Raw genomic sequence first — 26,350 nt, 5'->3', positions numbered from 1 at the left:
CTATGGATAGCTGTAGATCTAGATAGGCAATAGATCTGGGGTGAACATTATATGTGAAACTCAAATTGAAGGGGTTATTATTTAGTAGGTCAACCAAGTGTTGGGCCTCTTTTTGGTTAATGGGATTCCAAACAATTATCAGGTCGTCAATAAAACGGCCATACACAACCACATTGTCTCTGAGGGGGAAGTCATCGGCGTAGATGGTATTAATTTCCAACCAGCCCATGTATAAATTAGCATAGGCTGGGGCAAATTTAGCCCCCATGGCTGTGCCACAATTCTGTAAATAGAATTCCCCCCCAGAGACAAAGTAGTTGTGAGTCAGTAAAAAATTAGCTGTGGATACAACAAATTCTATAAAGTTATCTGAGAGGTCAGTGTATCGTCTTAGCATATTACCCAAGGCCTCCAGGCCTTTTTGATGGGGTATGCTCGAGTATAGAGCTGTTACATCAATGGTTAACCATTGAAAATTGGGTTGCCAGTGCATTTTCTCAAGTTGGAGAAGTAAATGGGCACTATCTCTGATATAGCCAGGGAGTGATATTACAATAGGCTGGAGTACAGAATCCAGCCAGGCTCCAAGTCGTTCACACAGAGACCCTATGCTGGCCACAATGGGCCTCCCAGGGGGTTTTATAAGGGTCTTATGGATTTTGGGCACGACCCTGAAAGTGGGGACAAGAGGGTCTTGTATAAATAGGTAATCCTTTACCTCCTTGGAAATATGCCCCTCTTCCAGTGCCGTGTCCAAAAAGGAGAGTAATTCTTGACTAAACTTTTGTGTAGGGTCTTGATTGAGTTTAGTGTAGGTGTTAGGGTTATCAAGATGTACTTTTAACTCTTCCACATAATCTGTGGTATTTAAAATAACCACCGCCCCTCCCTTGTCTGCCTGGGTCACTACTATATTGGGGTTTGCCTCTAGTTCTATAAGTGCATTCTTTTCTTGTAGTGTGATGTTATATTTCAATTGGTTAGACCCTTTCAAAGATTCGTTTAGTGCCAGGATATCTCTCAGTACTGTTTCTTGATACAATTCTATACTAGTGCTTCTAGCCTGAATTGGATAGAAATAGGACCTATCCTTGTGGTTAAAGATATGTGTAGATATAGAGTTCCCTGGAATAGAGTGTTGTAAAGTTAACAAGGTGATAAAGTCACATTGATCTTTGTATATAAGGCCTGTGAGATTGTTTTTTGTTTCTGTAGGTAAGATAGGAGGGATAGGAGGGGGATCAGTATCAATTCCAGTGAAGTGCTTTCTTAAGGTAAGCTTACGAACCAACCTATTTACATCTATTACTGTAGAAAAAACATCAAAGTTGGTAGAAAGTGCAAAAGTGAGGCCTTTATTAAGAATAGATATTTGTGCAGGTGATAATTGTGTACTAGACAGATTTATTACATTGCCTATTTCTTTTTGTTTTTTGAGGCTGTCCTGCTGGGGTATCTGTGTGGTTGACTAATGTTTTTTGGAGTGCTAGTTTGATTTGGGGTCTTTACCAGTGCTGCTAGTGTAGTTCTAGGTGAAGCTGTAGTGCCTGGTAAGGCTGTGGTGCCTGTGTCTGTATCCCTAGGTGTTTCTACTAGCTCAGTAGTTGAAGAACTAGATGATTGAGGAAAAGAGCTTTCAGAATCTACTGTTTCTATGCTTGAAAAAGTAACTTTCTTGTTGGAATGTGTTCTACGTTTGTTGTGTTTACTTTTGGAGGGGTTGGAACTACCCTTGCCCCTGGTGGGTCTATGTTGCTGCCAGGAGTAAACTATATTGAGGTCATAATCTTTAGTATCCCGGTTGTACTTGGATACTTTTCTGCTTGACAATTCAATGTCCAATTTATTGATGGTTTCCTCCAATTGTGATGTATAGTCCTTATACTGACTACTTTCCTCAAAAGCTTTAATGCTTTCAGTTATGTTGTTAATTTCTACAAGTATAGATTCTCTCTCTTGTTTTTTATGCCTGAGTAGTTGGTTCATCAGGGTGAGAGAACACCTAGTCAAAGTGTGGTTCCATTCTTCCATAAACTCAGGAATTTGCTGGGCAAAGGAAGGGAACTTTTTCATTCTCAAGCCTCGTGGCACTTTGCCCTCTTTGATATAGAGATCCAGAAATTCTGTGTCCCACCAAAGATTAGTTTCTTTGTATCTGAGTTTCTCTAGATTTGAGAATAACATGGGTAAATTCTCTTCCCTTGGCACTGTAGGAATAGTGTTGGTACCTTGCAGAGCTGTGACTAGAATGAGTCTGCGTTTATCCTCATTCAATCCCCCTGTGGGGGTGGTATCTGACGATACTAGTGGATCAGTCATGCTGTTCATGAAGAATTATAATGGAATGTCCAATAGGGTACTGATAATTGTGAGCAAACAAATCAGTTGAAGCAAGTCAATAGTTATCAGTCCCTAGGATGTGTATAAGTTCTCCTGTTTAAGAGTGTGTAAAGTAAAATTCCTCGTATACAGGATAGTTCCAATTACAAGGGTCACGCAATCACTAAGTATACTGAAGTCACCCCGTAGTTTTTGATGTATTTACTTAGTTTAATACCTTGCAAGCAGTATGTCTGCCCCCCGTATGGCTGTTGAAGCCGGCAAGCTTGTCAAGTTGTTATTGTTATTGCTCAAAGTTGCAGCATATATATAGTATCCTTGTGTGGTGCACAAGAAAGGGTACAAGTGAAACAACAATTGTGCAGGCAATGTTATCTGGGCTGCCTGTGCTTGCCATGCAGGAGGGTTCGTGGGTGCAAGGTTATGGGTGATTGCTGACAACAAATGTGCTGCTGCTGTGGTAATGAAAAGTTCTTACCGGTCCTGGTTCGTGGTGTCTTTTCGGCTGGAGGGGTGCCCAAGTGTAGAGGATCAAGGTCGGTGTACGGCTCTTCTCTGGCTGGTCGTGTCCGTGCAGTGGGAATGATGAGGCGACGCACTAAGATGACGTCAGTCGTTAGCGTGCGTCGCGCCTCTGACCCTCTGACCCTCTTAGCTGGTGCTAGGGCTTCGTTACATCAGGCCAGGCATTCCGATGCACGTCCTCAACTTTGTTGCCCTCCAGGGGGCAAGTACGGAGAGTGTCCTCTTGGTAAAAGGAAAGGCGTCCCCTCCAGTACCTCCGTTCACCAGGCGGGGGTGAGTAAAGTCCCTGAGATGGAAGTCCTTTCTCCAGGTGAGTCCGGCAGATATACTATTGCTCTTGGACAGTTTTATTGCAATAGTTCTGGCAGTGAAGTCTGTTGGTCGTAGTGCAGTGGTTAACAGGAGACAGCAAGTAAAGATGGTTCGAGTTGCAGTCCTCAGGGCAAGCTCTGCCGTATGTAGTATTGGAAAGGAGAAAAACAAGGTACTGCAAGCTCTGGTTCCAAAGTGGTTTTATTTCATGAACGGTTAGGTGAGATACACAGTCACAGTGTGCAAGGTAAGATCTGACGCGTTTCCCGCATGCTCACATGCGCTTCATCAGAGATCTAATGGTGTTCACCTGGTGGCAGGTTAAATACTGGTGTTAGCCAATAGTGTATGAGCAAAGCCTAATAGAGATTGTCTGAGTAAAACCTGGTGTGGTAATTGTGTTAGTGCAGCAAAAGAAAAAGAAAAATATTAAGTGTTAAATTCTCAAAAGAAATACGTGTTGCTAGACAATAATATTATAGGCTGTGCGTGTGATCTAAGCAATATAATAAAGATAAATATAATGAGAGTGATGTTTGTGTTGATTTGTGATAAAAGCTTGTTGCTAAGAAACTGGGTGCTAGGGTTTGACTATTTTATGGGGGTTGTGTTGTACATGAGGATGTAAGCACAACAAGGTCTTAGCTATCACCGTTGGTATACACATATACATACATATATATATATATATATATATATATATATATATACATATATATATATATACATATATATATATACATATATATATATATATATATACATATATACATATATACATATATATATATATATATATATATATATATATACATATATATATATATATATATATATATACATATATACATATATACATATATACATATATATATATATACATATATACATATATACATATATACATATATACATATATACATATATATATATATATATATATATATATATATATATATATATATATACACACATACAATATACAGATAGTATATTGAATAGGAAAAAACCTCAAAAGCAAAAATGTTAAAATCCAGATTTGAAAAGGATTAACATACGCCTAGATTTAGAGTTTTGTCGGTAAAGACCCGCAGTGCTAACGCTGCTTTTTTTTTTAAGACAACGCGTGTATTTAGAGTTGTCCGAGTGGCTGCGTTGGGCTCAGAAAAGGGAGCGTTGAGCATAATTTAGCTCCACTTCAACTCTCAATACCAGCGTTGCCTACGGTAGCGGTAAGCTGGAAAAACGTGCTTGTGCACGATATCCCCATAGGAAACAATGGGGCTGAGCTGGCTGCAAAAAAACCTAACACCTGCAAAAAAGCAGCGTTCAGCTCCTAACACAGCCCCATTGTTTCCTATGGGGAAACACTCTAAGTCTACACCTAACACCCTAACATGAACCCTGAGTCTAAACACCCCTAATCTTACACTTATTAACCCCTAATATGACGCCCCCGCTATCGCCGACACCTACATTATATTATTAACCCCTAATCTGCCGCTCTGGACACCGCCGCAACCTACATTATCCCTATGAACCCCTAATCTGCTGCCCCCAACATCGCCGACACCTATATTATATTTATTACCCCCTAATCTGCCCCCCCAACGTCGCCGCCACCTACCTACACTTATTAACCCCTAATCTGCCGACCAGACCTTCACCGCCACTATAATAAATAGTATTAACCCCTAAACCGCCGCACTCCCACCTCGCAAACACTATAATAAATAGTATTAACCCCTAATCTGCCATCCCTAACATCACCGCCACCTACCTACAATTATTAACCCCTAATCTCCCGCCCGCAATGTCGCCGCTACTATAATAAATGTATTAACCCCTAAACCTAACACCCCCCTAACAAATATAATTTAAATAAAACAAAATAATATTCCTATAATTAAATAAATTATTCCTATTTAAAACTAAATACTTACCTACAAAATAAACCCTAACATAGCTACAATAAAACTAATAATTACATTGTATCTATTTTAGGATTTATATTTATTTTACAGGCAACTTTGTATTTATTTTAACTAGGTACAATAGCTATTAAATAGTTAATAACTATTTAATAGCTACCTAGTTAAAATAATTACAAAATTACCTGCGAAATAAATCCTAACCTAAGTTACAATTAAACCTAACACTACACTATCATTAAATTAATTAAATAAATTAACTACAATTACCTACAATAAAATGTAATTAAATAAACTAATCTATAATACAAAAAAACACTAAATTACAGAAAATAATAAAATATTACAAGAAGTTTAAACCAATTGCACCTAAATCTAAGCCCCCTAATAAAATAAAAAGCCCCCCAAAATAATAAAATGCCCTACCCTATTCTAAATTACAAAAGTAATCAGCTATTTTACCAGCCCTTAAAAGGGCTTTTTGCGGGGCATTGCCCCAAAGTAATCAGCTCTTACCTTTAAAAAAAAAATACAACCCCCCCCCCCCCCAACATTAAAACCTAACACTAACCCCCTGAAGATCTCCCTACCTTGAGTCGTCTTCACCCAACCGGGCCAAAATCTTCATCCAAGGTGCTCAATAGAGGTCCTTCATCCGGTAGCAGTCTTCATCCAGGCCGCGTCTTCAATCTTCAGCCATCCAGAGCGGAGCCATCTTCCAAGGAGCCGACGTGGAGCCATCCTCTTCATCCGGAGTCTTCTAACACAATGACGGTACCTTTAAGTGATGTCATCCAAGATGGCGTCCCTTCAATTCCAATTGGCTGATAGGATTCTATCAGCCAATCGGAATTAAGGTAGGAAAAATCTGATTGGCTGATTAAATCAGCCAATCAGATTGAAGTTCAATCCGATTGGCTGATCCAATCAGATTGAGCTCGCATTCTATTGGCTGTTCCAATCAAGTACATGAACTGAATATGTAAAAACAGTAAATATTATTGTACATGTAGAAACCTTGCTAGCATAAAACAAGATAAATAAATGCCACATAATTCAACTGAAGAAATAACAGCTTTAAAAATGAAAAGAACACACTTAGCTTTGTAGAATTGTGTTCCAGGGCATCATAGTTTCTACAGTAACATCAGAGTCAGGATCAAAATGAGACATCTCGCAAAATGTAACAGAAAAAGAAAAACATTAGGCAAAACATTCAATTTCCACAATGTAACAGTTCCAGTAGAGAAAAACAAAAAGCAGGCATAACAGCTTTCAAGGTTCACGAAAACAGCGAGCAATAGAGGGAGAGGGGTAAAATAACAAATTTGGCGCCAAGAATAACGCATTACGCAAAAAGATAAAACATTTAGGCGAAAAACTAACACCAGGAAATGACACAATTAGCGTCAAACTCTATTTCACACCAGAACTAGCGTCAACAAAGATACAGGAAATTATGACATTTGCGCCATCTAAGGCTGCAACTTCAGGCCAAAAAATTTTGCTACAAAAGAGACGCAATAAACAGCATTTTGCGCCCTGTTGAGCCTAGATTTGCCTGCAAAAAAATGAAAGTCAAATTGAAAAAGACTGAACCCCAGGTAAGAAAAAAGTTTAAATAAACTTCCCAAACACGATTCCTATACTTAAACTGTTTAGACTGCAAAGGAAAATACACATAGACCTGACTCATGGCAAATATAAGTAAAATACATATATTTAAAACTTTATATCAATACATAAAGCGCCAAACCATAGCTGAGAGTGTCTTAAATAACGATACATACCGAAAGACTCCCATCCACATATAGCAGATAGCCAAACCAGTACTGAAAACTATCAGCAGAGGTAATGGTATATAAGAGTATATCGTCTATCTGAAAAGGGAGGTAGGAGATGAATCCCTACGACCGATAACAGAGAACTCTTGTAAAGATTTCCTGCGAGGGAAACCATAGAATCAAATAGGCGATACTCTCTTTACATCCCTCTGACAAACACTGTACTCAGAGGAATTGGGCTTCAGAATGCTTAGAAGCGCTTATCATTGAAGAAAACATAAAAATCAAGCACAAACTTACTTCACCACCTCCATAGGAGGCAAAGTTTGTAAAACTGAATTGTGGGTGTGGTGAGGGGTGTATATTTATGGGAGTTTTAAGGTTTGGGAAACTTTGCCCCTCCTGGTAGGATTGTATATCCCATACATCACTAGCTTCCTGACATTTAAACCTTTGTTCTGACTTTGGTCAAGATCAGCCAGTTCTTAGATCAGCTTTCTGTGGAACCTTAACCTGGTTTTCTTTCCATAAGGCAGGGAGAGTCCACAACTTCATTCCTTACTGTTTTGAAATACAACACCTGGCCACTAGGAGGAGGCAAAGACACCCCAGACAAAGGCTTAAAGATCCCTTCCCACATCCCCCCCCCAGTCAATCTTTGCCTTTAATCACTAGAGGAGGATGGCAAAGTGGTGTCAGAAGATTCGTATAGTCCTTAAATGGGTATGTTCCCTTCAAGAAAGGACTGGAGTTTTAAGTAATCATATGAAACTCTCAGTGAGAGTATTGATGAACATTAGCGTCTAGAGATGCAGGGAAAGTTTTTCTGCGAAGCGATCCAGACTGTAACAGATCCTGGGCAATCTGTTTATGAGTTACACTGCTTGCCTTTTTACACTAATTTCTCTGTCAGAACACTGCAGCAAGGCTGTCACACTTGAGAGGCAGTATCTGTTCCACAGCATAGATCCTGGAGGGTAAGTCTGCTTTATTTTACTATTTAGCAGGGACTCCTATTAGGGTCACAGCGTGACTCCTCATAACCTCAATAGGATCAAGGGTTAATATCTCCTTTAATTTAGAGATTAAATTTGTAACAGTGGGATATATATATATATATATATATATATATATATATATTTGTTCTCTAAGAAACACATTATGAAGTTTAGGCTCAAATAGACTGCTTACTTTTTGGCAATGGAACAGACAGGTTTCACTTTCGTTTTTGTGTGATGCGCAGCTTCTAATATTTTTGCACGCTTTTTATTATAGCGGGGGAGGTCCCTTTTTGCGCACCACGTAATCTGGTGCAGCTCATTAAGTTGTCCTTGCAATCCTACGGAGAGTGTTCTATAACTGTCTGGGTCTAGCAGGTGGTGAGTGCCCCAGCCATTGGAGTTATAAAGGTGCCTCATTATTAAAATTAGTCCCAGAGAAATTGTTGTTTAAATCTGTTTCCTTACTGTGGGATTGCATCTCCAGCAATGGAGGACTCTGATAATGTTAGAAGCTTCTGCACCTTCTATTATAAATAATAATACCTGTTTATACTGTGAGGAGGCGGTGGTTTGTTCACCTGCTCAATTTTGTTACAATTGCCTGGGTACTGTTCTAAAGTCTAAGAAGGAAGCCAAGTCTGCTAACCCCCCTAGCATAATTAGTCCCTCTGAGCCATCAACCTCTCAGGATTCTGTAGTCCGGGAGATGCCAACCCTATTCCCTCAAACATGCAGTTCTCCGTGGAACGCCTAATACTCCGGCTGGAGGGGGCTTTTCCTCACAGACTTTACCACGCAGTTACAATCTGCGACTCAGCCTATTGGATTTAGCCAGTATGCCTCAAATATAGCGTCAGAAGGTGAGCTCGGAGTCGGAGACTTCATGTACGAAACCCCCTCCATCCGAGGGAGTCCTCCTTTAGATTTAAGATTAAGCATCTGCGTTTTTTGCTAAAGGAGGTTTTGTCTACATTAGAGGTTCCAGAAGCAACACTACCGGAGGAACCCTAGATTCTTTATGAGGACAGAAAGGCTCCACAAACTTTTCCTGTCCCAGTTCGCATGGCAAATATCAGTAGTGAATGGGATAGAGTTGGAACTCCTTTTTCCACTACGTCAACTTTTACAAAGTTATTCCCAGCACCTTATTCTCAGCTGGAGTTGTGGGGTTCTATCCCTAAGGTGGATGGTGCCATTTTGACGCTAGCTAAGAGTACCACTATCCCTCTGGAAGATAGTTCTTCCTGTAGGGAGAACATGGACAAGAAGTTGGAAAGTTCCAACACACATTTTTATTTCAATCCGCGGCGACAGTTGGCGCTGTGGCTGGGGCCGCCACCTACTAGTGTGTGTCTCTGTCAGAGCTTATCGAGGTGGAATCTCCTCTCGAGTATATTCAGGAGAGGATTAAGGCTTTAGGAATAGCCAACGCCTTTATCTGTGATGCAAATATGCAGATTATACGTCTGAACACAAAGGCTTCAGGTTTTGCGGTCATAGCTCGCAGAGCTCTCTGGTTGAAATCTTGGTCCTTACCTTTCAAGGGGAAAGTTTTATTTGGTCCAGGCCTGGACTCTATCATTTCTACTGTTACCAGAGGGAAAGGTGCTTTCCTTCCACAGGATAAGAAGAACAGGCAGTCCTCTGAGTTCTCTGGGACTTGTTCGAACGAAAATTAATCGTCCTCCAAGCCTGAGCAACCCAAGAGTACTTAGAAATCTGCTCAATCCTGGAATAAGTCCAAGCAGACTAAGAAGCCCGCAGATAACAAATCTGCATGAAGAGGCGGCCCCCGATCCAGGATCGGATCGAGTAGGGGGCAGACTGTCGTTTTTCTCAGACGCTTGGTTTCAGGATGTTCATGATCCTTGGGTACAGGATAGGATTCAAATTATATCCACCCAGGGGCAGATTCCTCCTCTCCAGACGGTCTACAAGACCAGAGAAGAGGACAGCCTTTTCAGATTGTGTAAGGGATCTATCCCCCTTAGGAGTAATAGTCCCTGTACCAGCATCAGAAAGAGGTCTGGGGTTATATACAAACCTCTTTATGGTTACCAAAAAGAAGGGAACTTTTTTGTCAAATTCTGCACTTGAAGTGCCTAAACAAATTTCTAAGCGTCCTCTCCTTCAAGATGGCTGGGGTGTCTTTGCCTCCTCCTGGTCGCCAGGTGATTTATTTCCCAACAGTAAAGAATGAAGTCGTGGACTCTCCCTGCCAGGAAAGAAAGTAATTTATCTGGTAAGCATAAATTTAGTTTTTAGAGTTCTTCAGGCTCCTCTTTTTGAGCATATACATGGTCTTGATAGCCAACTTTTATCTTGGAAGGTTCTCTTTTTCTTTGCAATTTCTTCAGCCAGAAGAGTATCTGAACTTTTGGCGCTATCCTGTGATTTTCCTGATTTTTCATCATGTCAAGTCGTTTGAGAACCAATTATTCTTTCCTATCTAATGGTGTATCTTCTAAATAATAATGACTTCTTCACACCTTAGATGTTCTCAGAGCCTTGAAATTTTATGTAGAAGTTGTAAGATTTTAGATCATCATCTTTCTTTATTCACTTTTCTGGTCCCCTTAAAGGCTATTACTTTAACTGCTTGACTTAAAGGGACATAAAACCCAAAAATGTTCTTTCAAATCCAAACATTTTCTTTCATAATCCAGATAGAAAATACAATTTTCAACAACTTTACAATTAATTCTATTATTAAATTTTGAAGAGCAAGAAGGCAAGTTCAGGAGCGTGCACTTGTCTGCAGAACTATATGGCAGCAGTTTTGCAACAATTTATATATTAACATTAGATGGCAGCACTAATATCTGTCATGTAGTGCTCCAGACGTGCACGCTCCCTATCTAGATATCTATTTAGAACATGAGAATAAAGCAAATTTGATAATAGAGAATACAATTTAAAAAAAATAAAAAAAATCCTTTCTAATTTACTTCGGTTTGAATCATGAACGAAAAATGTTGGGTTTCAATTCATAAGGCCTATTTAGTTGTGGGGAAGACTTCCTCGGACTGTTCATTCTACTACTGCAGTTGCCACCTTGTGGGCCTTCAGGAACAAATTTGTAATGCAGCTACTTGGTTCTCATTACATACTTTTATCTCCTGTTCTGCGGGCTGCTGTGACTGTTCAGTAACACTATTTTATGAAAGAAAACAAAAATGTATGCTTACCTGATAAATGTATTAGGTAAACATACATTGTTTTGTTGTTTTTTTTACATAATGGGGCTGGCAAATCTTCCATAAGAGTTCTACTAAACAAGTCAAAGACTTACGGTGATCAGTTTGTTTCCTCAGTCTTGCCCTTTAGGAGTGAAACTTTTGTTAATAAAAGCCCACATTTTTTTAGAATTAAAAGGGACAGTCAACACCACCATTTTTGTTGTTTAAAAAGAAAGATAATCCCTTTGTTACCTATTCCCCAGTTTTGCATAACCAACACAGTTATATTACACTTTTTATCTTGTATTTAAGCCTCAGCAGACTGCCCCTTATTTCAGTTCTTTTGAAAGACTTGCATTTTAGCCAATCAGTGCTGACTCCAGGGTAACTTCACGTGCATGAGCTCAATGTTATCTATATGAAACACATGAGCTAATGCCCTCTAGTGGTCAAAATGCATTCAGATTAGAGGCAGTCTTCAAGGTCTAAAAAAATTAGCATATGAACCTCCTAGGTTTAGCTTTCAACTACGAATACCAAGAGAACAAAGCAAGATTGGTGATAAAAGTAAATTGGAAAGTTGTTTAAAAATACATGCCCTATTTAAAATCATTAACTTTTTTTGGACTCTATTGTCCCTTTAAATTATAGGAAAGGGGACAAAAAGTATATTGCAAAGGAATGTCCCTTTTAAGCCCTCACTTGACAACACACACCACTGCTGAGCAGAGGAAGTATTTGAATAAGGGCACAGGTGTCAAGCATAGTATGTGTGTGTATGCCACTGAAACAGTTATAGATTTTACCAACATTATATTTGCTAATACTAATCTATAGCAAAAATGTATCCATTAAAAGTTTGAACTCAAGCACATTGTTATTTTGAAAATGATGCCGTCTAACATATTAATTAATATTTGAAAATTACGTTTAATGTATGCGAGATGTAAATTTTATCCTCTCTCAAAGCCTCCGCTTCCATTTATGAAAGCAGATTTAATTCAAGTCTAAAGGCTGCAAACACCAATTATATGGGGTAAATTTATCAACGCTGTCGGCATTTATCATTGCACAAGCATTTCTGGTAAAATGCTTGTGCAATGCCAACCTCTGCACATTCGCGGCCAATCAGCTGCTAGAGGGGGTGTCAATCATCCCGATTGCATCTGATCGAGATGATTGCTGTCCGCCACCTCAGAGGTGGCAGATGAGTTCGGGAGCAGCGATCTTACGACCGCTGCTTCTTAACTTATGTTTCAGGGGTAGATTGCAGCATCCGCTGCTTGATAAATCTACCCCTGTGACTGAGAAAAATCTTATTAAACTAAGAATGGAAGATAGCCCTGTTCTTTTTGTGGGCAGTGGAGATAAGTTTATAAACCCCTGACATAGAAATTTCCCCTTAAATGTCTGTGTACAATGGTCAAATAAGCCCACACAAAAAAAACCAATGTAAAATACAAAGAAAAAAAAAATCATACTAGATTCACATGGAAACTACCAAAAGGGATGGGTATTTACCTGTACTGGCCACAGCAGGACATTTATATCACCATTGACACCACTTGGTGAGTACATAGGTTCTGTACCTCCTGTCGTGAAAGACAGAATCGCCTTCTTCTTCTGTTCAAGGAGAGAAAGAGGAGTGGATTCAGCAATGTGCACAATTATAGGTTTCTTTATAGTGTAGAATAGTCAAGGGAAAAAAAAAAAAAAAATCTGGTCCTTGCAAGCTATTTCCAGCTCTTGATATACAGAAGCATAATAGAGTCAGATATAGAGGCTTAGCTTGACAGACTGATATGATAGTGGCCATCAATATGATCTAACTTTAGGTTATCTCATTAAAAGGCTATGAAACTCCATATTTTTCTTTAAAAGGGACACTGGACCCAAATTTTTTCTTTTGTAATTCAGATAGAGCATGCAATTTTAAGCAACGTTCTAATTTACTCCTATTATCAATTTTTCTTCGTTCTCTTGCTATCATTATTTGAAAAAGAAGGCATCTAAGCTTTTTTTTGGTTTTAGTACTCTGGACAGCACTTTTTTATTGGTGGATGAATTTATCCACCAATCAGCAAGGACAACCCAGGTTGTTCACCAAAAATGGGCCGGCATCTAAAACTTACATTCTTGCATTTCAAATAAAGATACCAAGAGAATGAAGAAAATTTGATAATAGGAGTAAATTAGAAAGTTGCTTAAAATGTCATGCTCAATCTGAATCACGAAAGAAAATTTTTGGGTACAGTGTCCCTTTAATGATTCAGACAGAGCATGTGATTTTAAACAACTTTCTAATTTACTTCTATTATCAATTATTTCTTTGTTCTCTTAGTATCTTTTTTTTGACAGGCAGGGATTTATTCTTAGGAGCCTACCCATTTCTGGAGCCCTATATGGCAGCAGTTTTGCAACAGCACTAGATGGCAGCACCATTTCCTGCCATGTAGTGCTCCCGATGCCTACATACGTATCTCTTCAACATAGAATATTATGGGAACAAAGCAAATTTGATAAAAGAAGTAAACTGGATTTTTTTTTTTAAAGGTTATGTTCTGTCTGAATCACAAAAACAGAATTTATGCTTACCTGATAAATTACTTTCTCCAACGGTGTGTCCGGTCCACGGCGTCATCCATTACTTGTGGGAAATATTCTCCCCCACAGGGAAAGGCAAGGAGAGCACACAGCAAGAGCTGTCCATATAGCTCCCCCTCTGGCTCCGCCCCCCCAGTCATTCGACCGACGGTTAGGAGAAAAAGGAGAAACTATAGGGTGCCGTCGTGACTGTAGTGTATAAAGAAAAATTTTTTTAACCTGATTAGGAAACCAGGGCGGGCCGTGGACCGGACACACCGTTGGAGAAAGTTATTTATCAGGTAAGCATAAATTCTGTTTTCTCCAACATTGGTGTGTCCGGTCCACGGCGTCATCCATTACTTGTGGGAACCAATACCAAAGCTTTAGGACACGGATGAAGGGAGGGAGCAAATCAGGTTACCTAAATGGAAGGCACCACGGCTTGCAAAACCTTTCTCCCAAAAATAGCCTCCGAAGAAGCATAAGTATCAAATTTGTAGAATTTGGCAAAAGTGTGCAGAGAGGACCAAGTCGCTGCCTTACATATCTGATCAACAGAAGCCTCGTTCTTGTAGGCCCAAGTGGAAGCCACAGCCCTAGTAGAGTGAGCTGTGAATCGGTCAGGAGGTTGCCGTCCGGCAGTCTCATAAGCCAATCGGATAATGCTTTTCAGCCAGAAAGAGAGAGAGGTAGCAGTAGCTTTTTGACCTCTCCTCTTACCAGAGTAAATGACAAACAAAGATGAGGTTTGTCTAAAATCTTTTGTTGCTTCTAAGTAGAACTTTAAAGCACGAACAACATCTAAATTGTGTAACAAACGTTCCTTCTTTGAAACTGGATTCGGACACAGAGAAGGAATAACTATTTCCTGGTTAATATTCTTGTTGGAAACAACTTTTGGAAGAAAACCAGGCTTAGTACACAAAACAACCTTATCTGAATGGAAAACCAGATAGGGTGGATTACATTGCAAAGCAGATAATTCAGAAACTCTTCTAGCAGAAGAAATAGCAACCAAAAATAGAACTTTCCAAGATAATAACTTAATATCTATGGAATGTAAAGGTTCAAACGGAACCCCTTGAAGAACTGAAAGAACTAAATTTAGACTCCAAGGAGGAGTCATGGGTCTGTAAACAGGCTTGATTCTAACCAAAGCCTGAACAAAAGCTTGTACATCTGGCACAGCTGCCAGTCGTTTGTGTAACAAGACAGATAAAGCAGAAATCTGTCCTTTTAGAGAACTAGCTGACAACCCTTTATCCAAAACTTCTTGGAGAAAGGAGAGAATCTTTGGAATTTTAATCTTACTCCAGGAGAATCCCTTGGATTCACACCAGCAGATATATTTTTTCCATATTTTATGGTAAATCTTTCTAGTCACAGGTTTTCTGGCTTGGACCAGAGTATCTATCACAGAATTTGAAAACCCACGCTTGGATGAAATTAAGCGTTCAATTTCCAAGCAGTCAGCTGCAGAGAAACTAGATTTGGATGTTCGAATGGACCTTGTACTAGAAGATCCTGTCTCAAAGGTAGCTTCCATGGTGGAGCCGATGACATATTCACCAGGTCTGCATACCAAGTCCTGCGTGGCCACGCAGGAGCTATCAGAATCACTGAGGCCTTCTCCTGTTTGATCCTGGCTATGAGCCTGGGAAGGAGAGGAAATGGTGGAAACACATACGCTAGGTTGAACGACCAAGGCGCCACTAATGCATCCACTAGAGTCGCCTTGGGATCCCTGGATCTGGACCCGTAGCAAGGAATCTTGAAGTTCTGACGGGACGCCATTAGATCCATGTCTGGAATGCCCCATAATTGGGTTAACTGAGCAAAGACCTCCGGGTGGAGTTCCCACTCCCCCGGATGGAAAGTCTGACGACTCAAATAGTCCGCCTCCCAGTTGTCTACTCCTGGGATGTGAATAGCGGATAGATGGCAGGAGTGATTCTCTGCCCATTGGATAATCTTGGTTACTTCCTTCATCGCTAGGGAACTCTTTGTTCCCCCCTGATGATTGATGTACGCAACAGTCTTTATGTTGTCCGACTGAAATCTTATGAACCTGGCTTCCGCTAGCTGAGGCCAAGCCAGGAGCGCATTGAATATTGCTCTTAGTTCCAAAATGTTTATCGGGAGAAGCGACTCTTCCCGAGACCATAGGCCCTGAGCTTTCAGGGAGTCCCAGACCACGCCCCACCCCAAGAGGCTGGCGTCGGTCGTGACGATGACCCACTCCGGTCTGCGGAAACTCATTCCCTGAGACAGGTGATCCTGGGTCAACCACCAGAGAAGTGAGTCCCTGGTTACCTGGTCTACTTGAATTTGGGGAGACAAGTCTGTATAGTCCCCATTCCACTGATTGAGCATGCACAGCTGTAATGGTCTTAGATGAATTCGAGCAAAAGGAACCACGTCCATTGCTGCGACCATTAGTCCTATTACTTCCATGCACTGAGCTATGGAGGGTTGAGGAACAGAATGAAGAACTCGACAAGCGTTTAGAAGCTTTAGCTTTCTGACTTCTGTCAGGAAGATCTTCATTTCCACAGAATCTATTATTGTTCCCAGAAAAGGAACCCTTGTGGACGGTGACAGTGAACTCTTTTCTATGTTCACCTTCCACCCGTGAGATCTGAGAAAAGCCAACACAATGTCTGTGTGGGCCCTTGCTTTGGAAAGAGACGACGCTTGGATTAGGATGTTGTCTAGATAAGGTGCTACAGCGATGCCCCTCGGCCTTAGGACCGCTAGAAGGGACCCTAGCACCTTTGTGAAAATTCTGGGAGCGGTGGCTAAACCGAATGGAAGAGCCACGAACTGGTAATGTTTGTCCAGAAAGGCGAACCTCAGGAACTGATGATGAGTTTTGTGGATTGGAATATGCAGATACGCATCCTTTAGATCCACGGTAGTCAAATATTGACCCTGCTGGATTGTCGGCAAGATTGTCCGAATGGTTTCCATTTTGAAGGATGGAACTCTGAGGAACTTGTTTAATATCTTTAAATCCAGAATTGGCCTGAAAGTTCCCTCTTTTTTGGGAACCACAAACAGGTTTGAGTAAAAACCTAGACCTTGTTCCCCGGAGGGGACTGGGTTTATCACTCACATCTTTGATAAGTCTCTTACACAATGTAAGAATGCCTGTTTCTTTATCTGGTCTGAAGATAAGCGAGACAGGTGGAACCTTCCCCTTGGAGGAAGTCCCTTGAACTCTAACAGGTATCCCTTGGAGACTATCTCTAGTGCCCAGGGATCCGGAACATCTCTTGCCCAAGCCTGAGCGAAGAGAGATAGTCTGCCCCCTATCAGATCCGGTCCCGGATCGGGGGCTACCCCTTCATGCTGTCTTGGTAGCAGCAGCAGGTTTCTTGGTCTGTTTACCCTTGTTCCAGCCTTGCATGGGCTTCCAAGCGGGTTTGGGCTGGGCCGCGTTACCTTCTTGTCTAGCGGCAGAGGAGTTATTAGCCGGTCCGTTCCTGAAATTGCGAAAGGAACGAAAATTAGACTTGTTCTTAGCCTTAAACGGCCTATCCTGTGGGAGGGCATGGCCCTTACCCCCAGTGATGTCTGAAATAATTTCCTTCAATTCCGGCCCAAAAAGGGTCTTACCCTTGAAAGGAATATTAAGTAACTTAGTCTTGGACGACACATCTGCCGACCAGGATTTTAGCCAAAGCGCCCTCCGCGCTACTATAGCAAAACCTGAGTTTTTCGCCGCCAATTTCGTTATTTGAAAGGCGGCATCCAATATAAAGGAATTAGCTAATTTCAATGCGTGAATTCTGTCCATGACTTCTTCATAGGAAGTCTCTTTCTGGAGCGACCTTTCTAGTTCCTCGAACCAAAAGGACGCCGCTGAAGTGACAGTAATAACACACGTAGCTGGTTGAAGGATGAACCCTTGCTGAACAAAAATCTTTAAGCAATCCTTCCAATTTTTTATCCATAGGATCTTTGAAAGCGCAGCTGTCCTCTATAGGAATAGTGGTGCGCTTCGCTAGTGTTGAAACAGCTCCCTCAACCTTCGGGACCGTCTGCCATGCGTCCCTTCTAGGGTCTACTATGGTAAACATTTTCTTAAATATAGGAGGTGGGGCAAAGGGTACACCTGGCTTCTCCCACTCCTTTTCCACTATGTTCGCTACCCTTTTGGGTATTGGAAAAGCGTCGTCGTGCACTGGGACCTCTAAAAATTTGTCCAATTTGCACAACTTCTCTGGTACTACCATAGAATCACAGTCATCCAGAGTAGCTAATACCTCCTTTAGCAAAGCGCGGAGATGTTCTAGCTTAAACTTAAATGCTACTATAGCAGGTTCTGCCTGTTGAGAAATTTTTCCTGAGTCTGAAATTTCACCCTCAGACAGCCCTTCCCAATTCCGATTGATGTGAGGGTAAAATAGATAAAGCATCGTCAGCGTCTGATTGTTCATCCCTTTTATCTGTATTTAAAGCTGAACAATCACGCTTTCTCTGAAATGCTGGCAATTTGGATAAAAGATTTGCTATAGAATTATCCACTACTGCTGTTAATTGTTGCATAGAAATAAGCACTGGCGCGCTAGGTGTCGCCTGCGCGGGCAAAGCTGGTGTAGACACAGAAGGAGAGGATGTAGAACTATCCCCACTACCTTCATTAGATAAATCATCTTGGGCAACATTATGAAATGTAACAGAGCTGTCCTCATTTTGTTTGGACGCTATGGCACAATTATCACAAACACTCAAAGGGGGAACCACATTTGTCTCTACACACACAGAACATAGGTTATCTGATGGCACAGACATGTTAAACAGATTTAGGCAGGCAAACAATGCAATAAAAACGATTTTAAACAAAAACGTTACTGTCTCTTTAAATAATAAAATGACACACTTTATTTCTGAATGTTCAAAAAACTATGAAGGCAATATCCGATTTTTCTGAAATTTGGACCCCAGTGTCTTAATGCTTAGAAAGTATTGCACAGCAAATATGGAGACTCTAGCTCTTAAAACAAGCAAACCGGAGCTAATTGTTGGATTTAACCGTTTTTATACACCACAATCACTGCTACAGCATTGCTGCAGCTTTTACCTTCCTTAGGGGTCAACCATCCACAGAAATAAGCCTTCTGGAGTCACTTTCTGAGCCACAGGACCCTCTCACATGGAACTGCATGCACTGCCTTGGAATCAACTACGCAGCTGAAGTGCCAAAATGAGGCTTCCTCCCTCAGCACACTAGAGTGAAGGGGCCTTCCTGACTAGATTTAGGTGTCTAAAGCAAGCCAGATCAATAAAAAACGTCCCCAAGTGTATATGAGCTTATAAAAACATTTCAATTGCCATCATATTGTAATAAAAAACAATCGATTTGGCCCCTAACAGTGTCTACCAGCATAAAAATCAAAAGGGGGAAGCCTGTTATCTTTTTTGCTGAGGTGAAAGAAAAATGGCTTACCGTTTTCCCTGAGGGGAAAAATGACTGTCATCTAGCATTAGCCTGTGTTGTTAGAAGGAGGCTAGTCATACCCGAAGCAGATGAGTCTGCAAACTGTTACCCCCAACTGAAGTTCTCTGGTTTCAACAGTCCTGCGTGGTAACAGAAATGGATTTTAGTTACTTGTCCTAAAATCATAGCCCTCTTAAACAGAAATCTTCATCACTTTTCTGTTGTAGAGTAAATAGTACAAGCCAGCACTATTTTAAAATAACAAACTCTTGATAGAAGAATAAAAAACTACAACTAACACCACAAACTCCTCACCATCCCCGTGGAGATGCTACTTGTTCAGAGCGGCAAGGAGAATGACTGGGGGGGCGGAGCCAGAGGGGGAGCTATATGGACAGCTCTTGCTGTGTGCTCTCCTTGCCTTTCCCTGTGGGGGAGAATATTTCCCACAAGTAATGGATGACGCCGTGGACCGGACACACCAATGTTGGAGAAATAACATTTTTGGGTTTCATATCCCTTTATCAGTGTTTACACATATAAAGCTAAGTGAGCATAGTAAGTAAGCTATAGACACGGGTTTGCTCCCAAATGTTGTACCAATGTAAGAACAGGAAAACATTTATGCTTACCTGATAAATTTCTTTCCGGATAAACAACGTCATTCAATTACTAGTGGGAATATCACTCCTGGCCAGCAGGAGGCGGCAAAGAGCACCACAGCAAAGTCATTTGACCGAAAGGAAATGGAAAAGGAATAACACAAAGGTGTAGAGGTGCCTGATGTTTAGTAAAAAATAACTGTCTTGGTCAGATATACCAGTCCTCAGTATTACTTGGGGGACGGTTCTTGCTTCAACAGTGCTTGAACGGAACTTGTGTACTTAGCTTGTTATCATTTACACAGACATCCCCGTTATATAGCCCTCGACTTTACCATGAGCTCCCAGATCCGCCACAATTACCATCAGGAAAGCGAGGCTGGTGTCAACCGCATTGTGAACCTGCAGTTACATACTTCTTATGCCTTCTTGTCTCTGGGAAGTTACTTTGACCGTGATGATGTTGCTCTGCCCAAATTCTCCAAGTTTTTCCGTAAACAGTCTGAGAAGAAGAGGGAGCAGTCAGAGAAGTTCCTTGAATTCCAAAACAAACGTGGTGGAAGGATAGTGCTTCAAGATATTAAGAAGCCAGAAGCTGATGAGTGGGGAAATGGGACCCAAGCCATGGAATATGCCCTAAAACTAGAAAGGAATGTGAACCAGGCCCTGCTGGACTTGCATAAAACTGCCACTGGTCATGTTGATCCTCATATGTGTGACTTCCTTTAGTCTGAATACTTGGACAAAGAAGTAAAGCTAATTAAGAAGTTGGGTGACCATATCACCAATCTGAAGCGTCTAAAGGCAGCTGAGGTGGGAATGGGAGAATACCTCTTTGACAGACTGACCCTTGGAGAAGACAGTGACTAACAGTGCTTCCATAATCTGGTCATACTGTAAAAATCTACAGAAGTTATCTGAGAATAAAAGCCTCCATAAAAGCAAAAAAAAAATAAAAAATAACTGTCTTAACTGTCTTAATAAAGGGTGGGGTCGTGGACTCTCCATATCCGGAAATAAGACATTTATCAGGAAAGCATAAATTTTGTCTTCTTTCCTAAGATATGGAGAGTCCAAAACGTCATTCAATTGCTAGTGGGAACCAATACCCAAGCTAGAGGATACAGAATGAACAGGGAGGGAGAACAAGACAGGGAACCTAAACAGAAGGCACCACAGCTTGAAGAACCTTTCTCCAAAAAAAGAGGCCTCAGCCGAGGCAAAAGTATCAAATTTGGAAAAAGTATGCAGAGGACCAAGAAGACTGTCGAAATTCCTTAGTCGCCTGTAGGTCGAATTTTAGAGCATGTACAACATCCAAGTTGTGCAACAAACATTCTTTATGAGGAGGATTGGGACAGAGTGAAGGAAGAACAATTTACTGATTAATATTTCTATCTGAAACCACTTTTGGAAGAAACCCCATTTTAGTACGAAAAACCGCCCTATCCGCATGAAATATGAGATAAGGCGAATCACACTGCAAAGCCGAGAGTTCCGAAACTCTCCGAGTACAATAGATAACAATAAGAAACAAAACCTTCCAAGATAAAAACTTAATATCTATGGAATGCATTGGCTCAAACGGAGCCTGCTGCAAAACTTTAAGAACAAGATTAAGGCTCCAAGGAGAAGCAACAGGTTTAAACACAGGCCTGATTCTGACCAGGGCCTGCAAAAAGATTGAACATCTGGCACATCCGCACCTACCTTGCTAACCCGTGTCACTGACTGTCTCTCTCATATCTCATCTTGGATGCCTCTCACTACCTCAAGTTAAATCTCTCCAAAACTGAGCTTCTTATTTTCCACCCTTCTTCCAAAATCTCCACCCCCCATGTCTCTATAACTGTTGATAACTCCATTACCCCAACCTCACATGCCCAATGTCTTGGGGTCACACTTGACTCAGATCTTTCTTTCACTCCTCACATTCAGTCCAGGGCTAAAGCCTGCCGCTTCCACCTTAAAAACATTGCTAAAATTAGACATTTCCTTACACAAGACAACTAAGATTAATCCACTCTCTCATCCTTTCCCGCCTCGACTACTGCAACTCCATCCTCTCTGGTCTCCCTAGCTGCCGCCTAGCTCCTTTACAATCCATAATGAATGCCTCTGCCAGGCTCACGTCGCTCTTCATCTGCTGCACCTCTCTGCCAATCCCTTTACAGGCTTCCTCTTGCCTCCAGGATTAAACACAAAATTCTCACTCTGACCCACAAAGCCCTCAATTGCATTGCTCCCCCCTACATCTCAGACCTTGTCTCCAGATACTCTCCCTCCCGTTCCCTTCGCTCCCCTCATGATCTACTACTCTCCTCCTCTCGTTACCGCCTCACATTCCCGTTTACAAGATTTCTCCAGACTAGCTCCCATTTTATGGAACTCTCTGCCTCGCTCCACAAGACTCTCCCTTCGTTTTAAAAGCTTCAAGTGCTCCCTGAAGACTACTATTCAGGGACACATACAACCTGTACTAACCTTTCTATCTCCACTGCTATCCCCTTACACCCCATAGCATGTAAGCCTATGAGCCCAGCTGTTTGTAATTTACCTTTATAAGAGCCGACTACAACAGTGCAACTCTCGGCAGGACCCTCTACCCATTTGGTCCCTGTAATTGTTTTTTTATATACCACCTATGTTCATAGCGTTGCGGAACCTGTTGGCGCTCTACAAATACCTGATAATGATAATAAAAATAGATAATACAGAGAACTGACCTTTCAGAGAACTGACTGACAACCCTTTCTCCAGACGTTCCTAGAGAAAAGACAAAATTCTAGGAATCCTCACCCTACTCCAATAGTAGCCCTTAGATTAACACCAATAAAAAGGTATTTATGCCATACCTTATGGTACATTTTTCGGAAACAGCCTTGCGAGCCTGGATCATGGTCTCAATGAATGACTCCACGCAGTCAGCTTCAGAGAAACAAGATTTGGATGGAGGAATGGACTCTGAGTTAGAAGGTCCTACCTCAGAGTCAACCTCCAAGGTGGCCGAGATGACATCTTAACTAGGTCTGCATACCAGATCCTGCAAGGCCATGCAGGAGCTATTAGAATTACTGATGCTCTCTCCTGTTTGATACGAGCAATAACTTGTGGAAGGAGCGCAAACGGAGGAAACAGGTATACTAGACCAAAATCCCAAGAAATCGCCAGAGCATCTATCAGAGCGGCCTGAGGATCTCTTGACCTTGAACCATACCTTGAAAGCTTGGCATTCTGCCAAGACGCCATCAGATCCAACTCCGGGACCCCCCATTTGAAGGTTAATCTGGAGAACACCTCCGGATGGAGAGCCCACTCCCCGGGATAAAATGTATGTCTGCTCAGGAAATCCGCTTCCCAGTTGTCCACTCCAGGAATGTGAATGGCAGATAGACAACAATTGTGAGCTTTCGCCCACTGAATAATCAGTGTCACCTCCTTCATGGCTAAGGAACTCAGAGTTCCTCCCTGGTGGTTGATGTAAGTCACTGAGGTGATGTTGTCCGACTGAAACCTGATAAACCGGGCTAAGGACAATTGAGGCAAAGCCATCAGAGCATTGTAAATCGCTCTCAATTCCAAGATGTTTATGGGGAGAGCAGACTCCTTCCAAGTCCATAGTCCCTGCGCCTTTAACGAGTCGCAGACTGGCGTCTGTGGTCACAATCACCCAGAAAGGTCTCCGGAAGCAAGTGCTCTGAGAAAGCCACCACGGGAGAGAGAGTATGTCGACTGGTCTAGCTCTATCCTCTAAGACAGATCCGAATGGTCTCTGTTCCATTGCCTGAGCATGCATAATTGCAGAGCTCTCAAATGGGAATGATGTCCATGGAAGCAACCATCAGACCAATTACCTTCATTACATTGAGCCACTGATGGCCGAACAGTAGACTGTAGAGAGAGGCAAGAGTAGATAATTCTGTATTTTCTGACTTCCGTCAGAAACATTTTCATAGATAAGGAATCTATTATGGTCCCTAATAAAACCACCCTTGTAGCGGGAACGTAAAAGAGACAACAAGATCTTTGTATAAGAGTTTGCACGTTGAAAAGATAGCGCCTAAACCAATATGTCGTCCAGGTAGGGCGCCACTGCAATTCCCCGAGACCCGATTACTGCCAAGAGAGCCCCCAGAATCTTTGAGAAAATTCTGGGAGTTGTGGCAAGGCCAAACGGAAGAGCCACAAAGTGAAAGTGTTTGTCTAGAAAGGCGAATCTCAGGAATTTTGTGATGATCCCTGCGGATGGGAACATGAAGATACGCCTCCTTCAGGTCTAGGGTCATCATGAACTGACCCTCTTGGACCAAAGGAAGAATGGAACATTTTGAAGGACGGTACCATGAGAAACTTGAGGTATTTTAGGTCTAAAATGGGTAGAAAAGTTCCCTCTTATTTGGGCACCACAAACAGATTTGAATAGAATCCTAGACCATGTACCATGTTCCCTTACTGGAACTGGAACAATCATTCCCAGGGAGGAAAGGTCCTGAACGCAGTTCAAGAATGCCTCTCTTTTTACCTGGTCAGCAGATAATCTTGAGAGGTGGAATCTGTCCCTGTGAGGGAAAGTTTTGAATTCTATTTTGTAACCCTGAGATACTATGTCCACAGCCCAAAGATCTGGGACATCTCAACTCCCCGCTTGATAAAACAGTTCCCCTTTGGTTCCCCCTCTGCCTCCCCACTACCAAAAGTAAAGTGAGCTGCCAAAGGGTATAAGGGCAATGCAATAAGAGGGATTTTGAGTCTGAATTCTTGAAATTCTGATGTTGCACATAGGTAAAGGCTGTAAACCCCCAACTATGAGTATTAGGGATAGTTCCTGGGCTGTGTAGTGTCTGGGTCACTTAACTGGACTGCAGTACCCCTCCACTGCGTCTTTGCTTGCTCAAGCCTTTCTACCTCATAGAATGCTGATCCAGTAGAGAGTCCACCCAGTGCAAATAAATATACTGCAGAGGATACTTGTGGATATACCAGCAACCCCTCAAGTGGAGGCTAAGGGACGGGGTCCCCACAACGCCTTAGGGCAATTATGGCAGAGAGAGTTACCCATGAAGGTACTGACATGCCATGACAGAGGTATTACTTTAACCCTGCATCATTCAGAATCTTGGAGAAATTATCCTGAAGTCTTCCCTGAGTTAAAGGGATACTAAATCAAAATGTTTTTCTTTTCTCTTTGTTCTCTTGTTATCTTTATTGAAAAAGCAGGAATGTAAGGTTAAGAGCCGGCCCATTTTTGGATCAGCACCTAGGTAGCGCTTGCTGATTGGTGGCTACATTTAGAGAGTAATAGTGCCACTGACTAATCCATACACCACTGTCTCTCTTGTAGTAGCTCTCTGGGGGGGGGGGAATATGGGTATCAACTCAATCTGAGAACCCCTTTGTAAAAATCTTTACACAGCTCCTGGGAGGCAAAGTTTAAACTGACACACCGGTGAGGCGGAAGGGATGAAGTGCTCTTCACAGTTTTAGGGAAATTTGCCTCATCCTAGTGGCTAGGAATCACAAGTGTAATGCATTTCTGAACTCTCACCACCTAATTAAAGAAATGTATTTAGTTTTTAATGTCTCTTTAAATATAAATTAGTGTTATATTCATAGTTTATTGTATAATATAATCTCTAGCCACTAGATGGAGCATGACATTCACAGATTTTTCTCTTAAAAAAAAAAGCTCAAGAAAACATTTATAAGCTGAAAAGCAACAAACTGGATATTTAAAAAAAACCAACTCATATATAGGCTCAATTTAAAAAAAAACTAACACCAATTACTGGTTTTCATGACTAAACTACAGGGCTTTGTAACTATGCAACCGCTATGGAGGGATAGATTGGTGTGTTTCATAAAAAAATAAAATAAAATTTGCATAGTCCATTTACCTTAAAATGACCATCATCAAACAGGGACTGCATACTGTAAGCATATCCTTGGGTTAAAACACGATCAAACCAGCCCTTCAAAATAGCTGGCAGTCCAAACCAAAGCACTGGAAACTGCAATAATAAATCAGAATGACTTTTTTAAAAAGAAAAGCATACATATGCACAAGGTTCTCAGAACAGATCTATAAAAAGAAAAGAAAATAATTAAAAAGCTGTGGTTAGGGTCAAGTGTATGATGTATAAAGAGTTATAGGTCATATAAGGAGAACTAGTAATACAGTATCTAAATCACACCTGGAATATGACAAGATCAGCAGCTTCTAATTTCTTTTGCTCTTCAACAATATCTTTACTCAAACGCCCTTCTTTCCAGGCTTGCATGGATTCTGCTCCATATTTAAAATCTTCTGGGTCTTTGTAGTTTCCTATGCAAACATAACATAAAACAAAATAAAAATAAAATATGTACAGTATTCCCCATTTATCTTGCAGTTTTACATTATGCCTGGTAAGTCAAAAATAATGTTTTTCAAAATCAGTTTTTTTTCCTCTCTGTATTTATCACTATTAAAAGGAATAGTTTTGAATCTTATTAAAACACAGGGGCAAGAAAGCCACATTTTTTCTTTAAAGTGAATGTAGTAAAGGTTTAACGAGAAAGAGCTTTGTTTTTAAAAATACTCTTAAATACAGGGGCACTTTCATTCATTAAACTTTACATTTAAAGGGACATGAAACCCAAAATTTTTC

The 26,350-nt window shown here is 41.2% G+C and overlaps 2 protein-coding genes across 3 annotated transcripts in view; one reads left to right on the top strand and one right to left on the bottom strand.

Moving 5' to 3' along the window:
• Window positions 1-26,350, bottom strand: part of LOC128646056 (NAD(P)H dehydrogenase [quinone] 1) — a 70,476-nt gene that overhangs the window by 23,018 nt on the left and 21,108 nt on the right. For both annotated transcript variants that reach the window (XM_053699476.1, XM_053699478.1), the window contains exons 3-5: window positions 25,895-26,025; window positions 25,598-25,711; window positions 12,594-12,695 (exon numbers count right to left, since the gene is read on the bottom strand). In XM_053699476.1, coding sequence (XP_053555451.1) covers window positions 12,594-12,695; window positions 25,598-25,711; window positions 25,895-26,025 — 347 coding nt within the window. The remainder of the gene's footprint in view (window positions 1-12,593; window positions 12,696-25,597; window positions 25,712-25,894; window positions 26,026-26,350) is intronic.
• LOC128646057 (ferritin light chain, oocyte isoform-like) lies at window positions 19,939-20,623 on the top strand. Its single transcript, XM_053699479.1, is given in 1 exon segment — window positions 19,939-20,623. A coding segment is annotated over 1 exon segment (534 nt). The 5' UTR covers window positions 19,939-20,039; the 3' UTR covers window positions 20,574-20,623.

Source organism: Bombina bombina, chromosome 1, assembly GCF_027579735.1.
Source record: "Bombina bombina isolate aBomBom1 chromosome 1, aBomBom1.pri, whole genome shotgun sequence".
NCBI classification, from domain to species: domain Eukaryota; kingdom Metazoa; phylum Chordata; class Amphibia; order Anura; family Bombinatoridae; genus Bombina; species Bombina bombina.
This window is presented reverse-complemented; position numbering and strand designations above follow the sequence as displayed.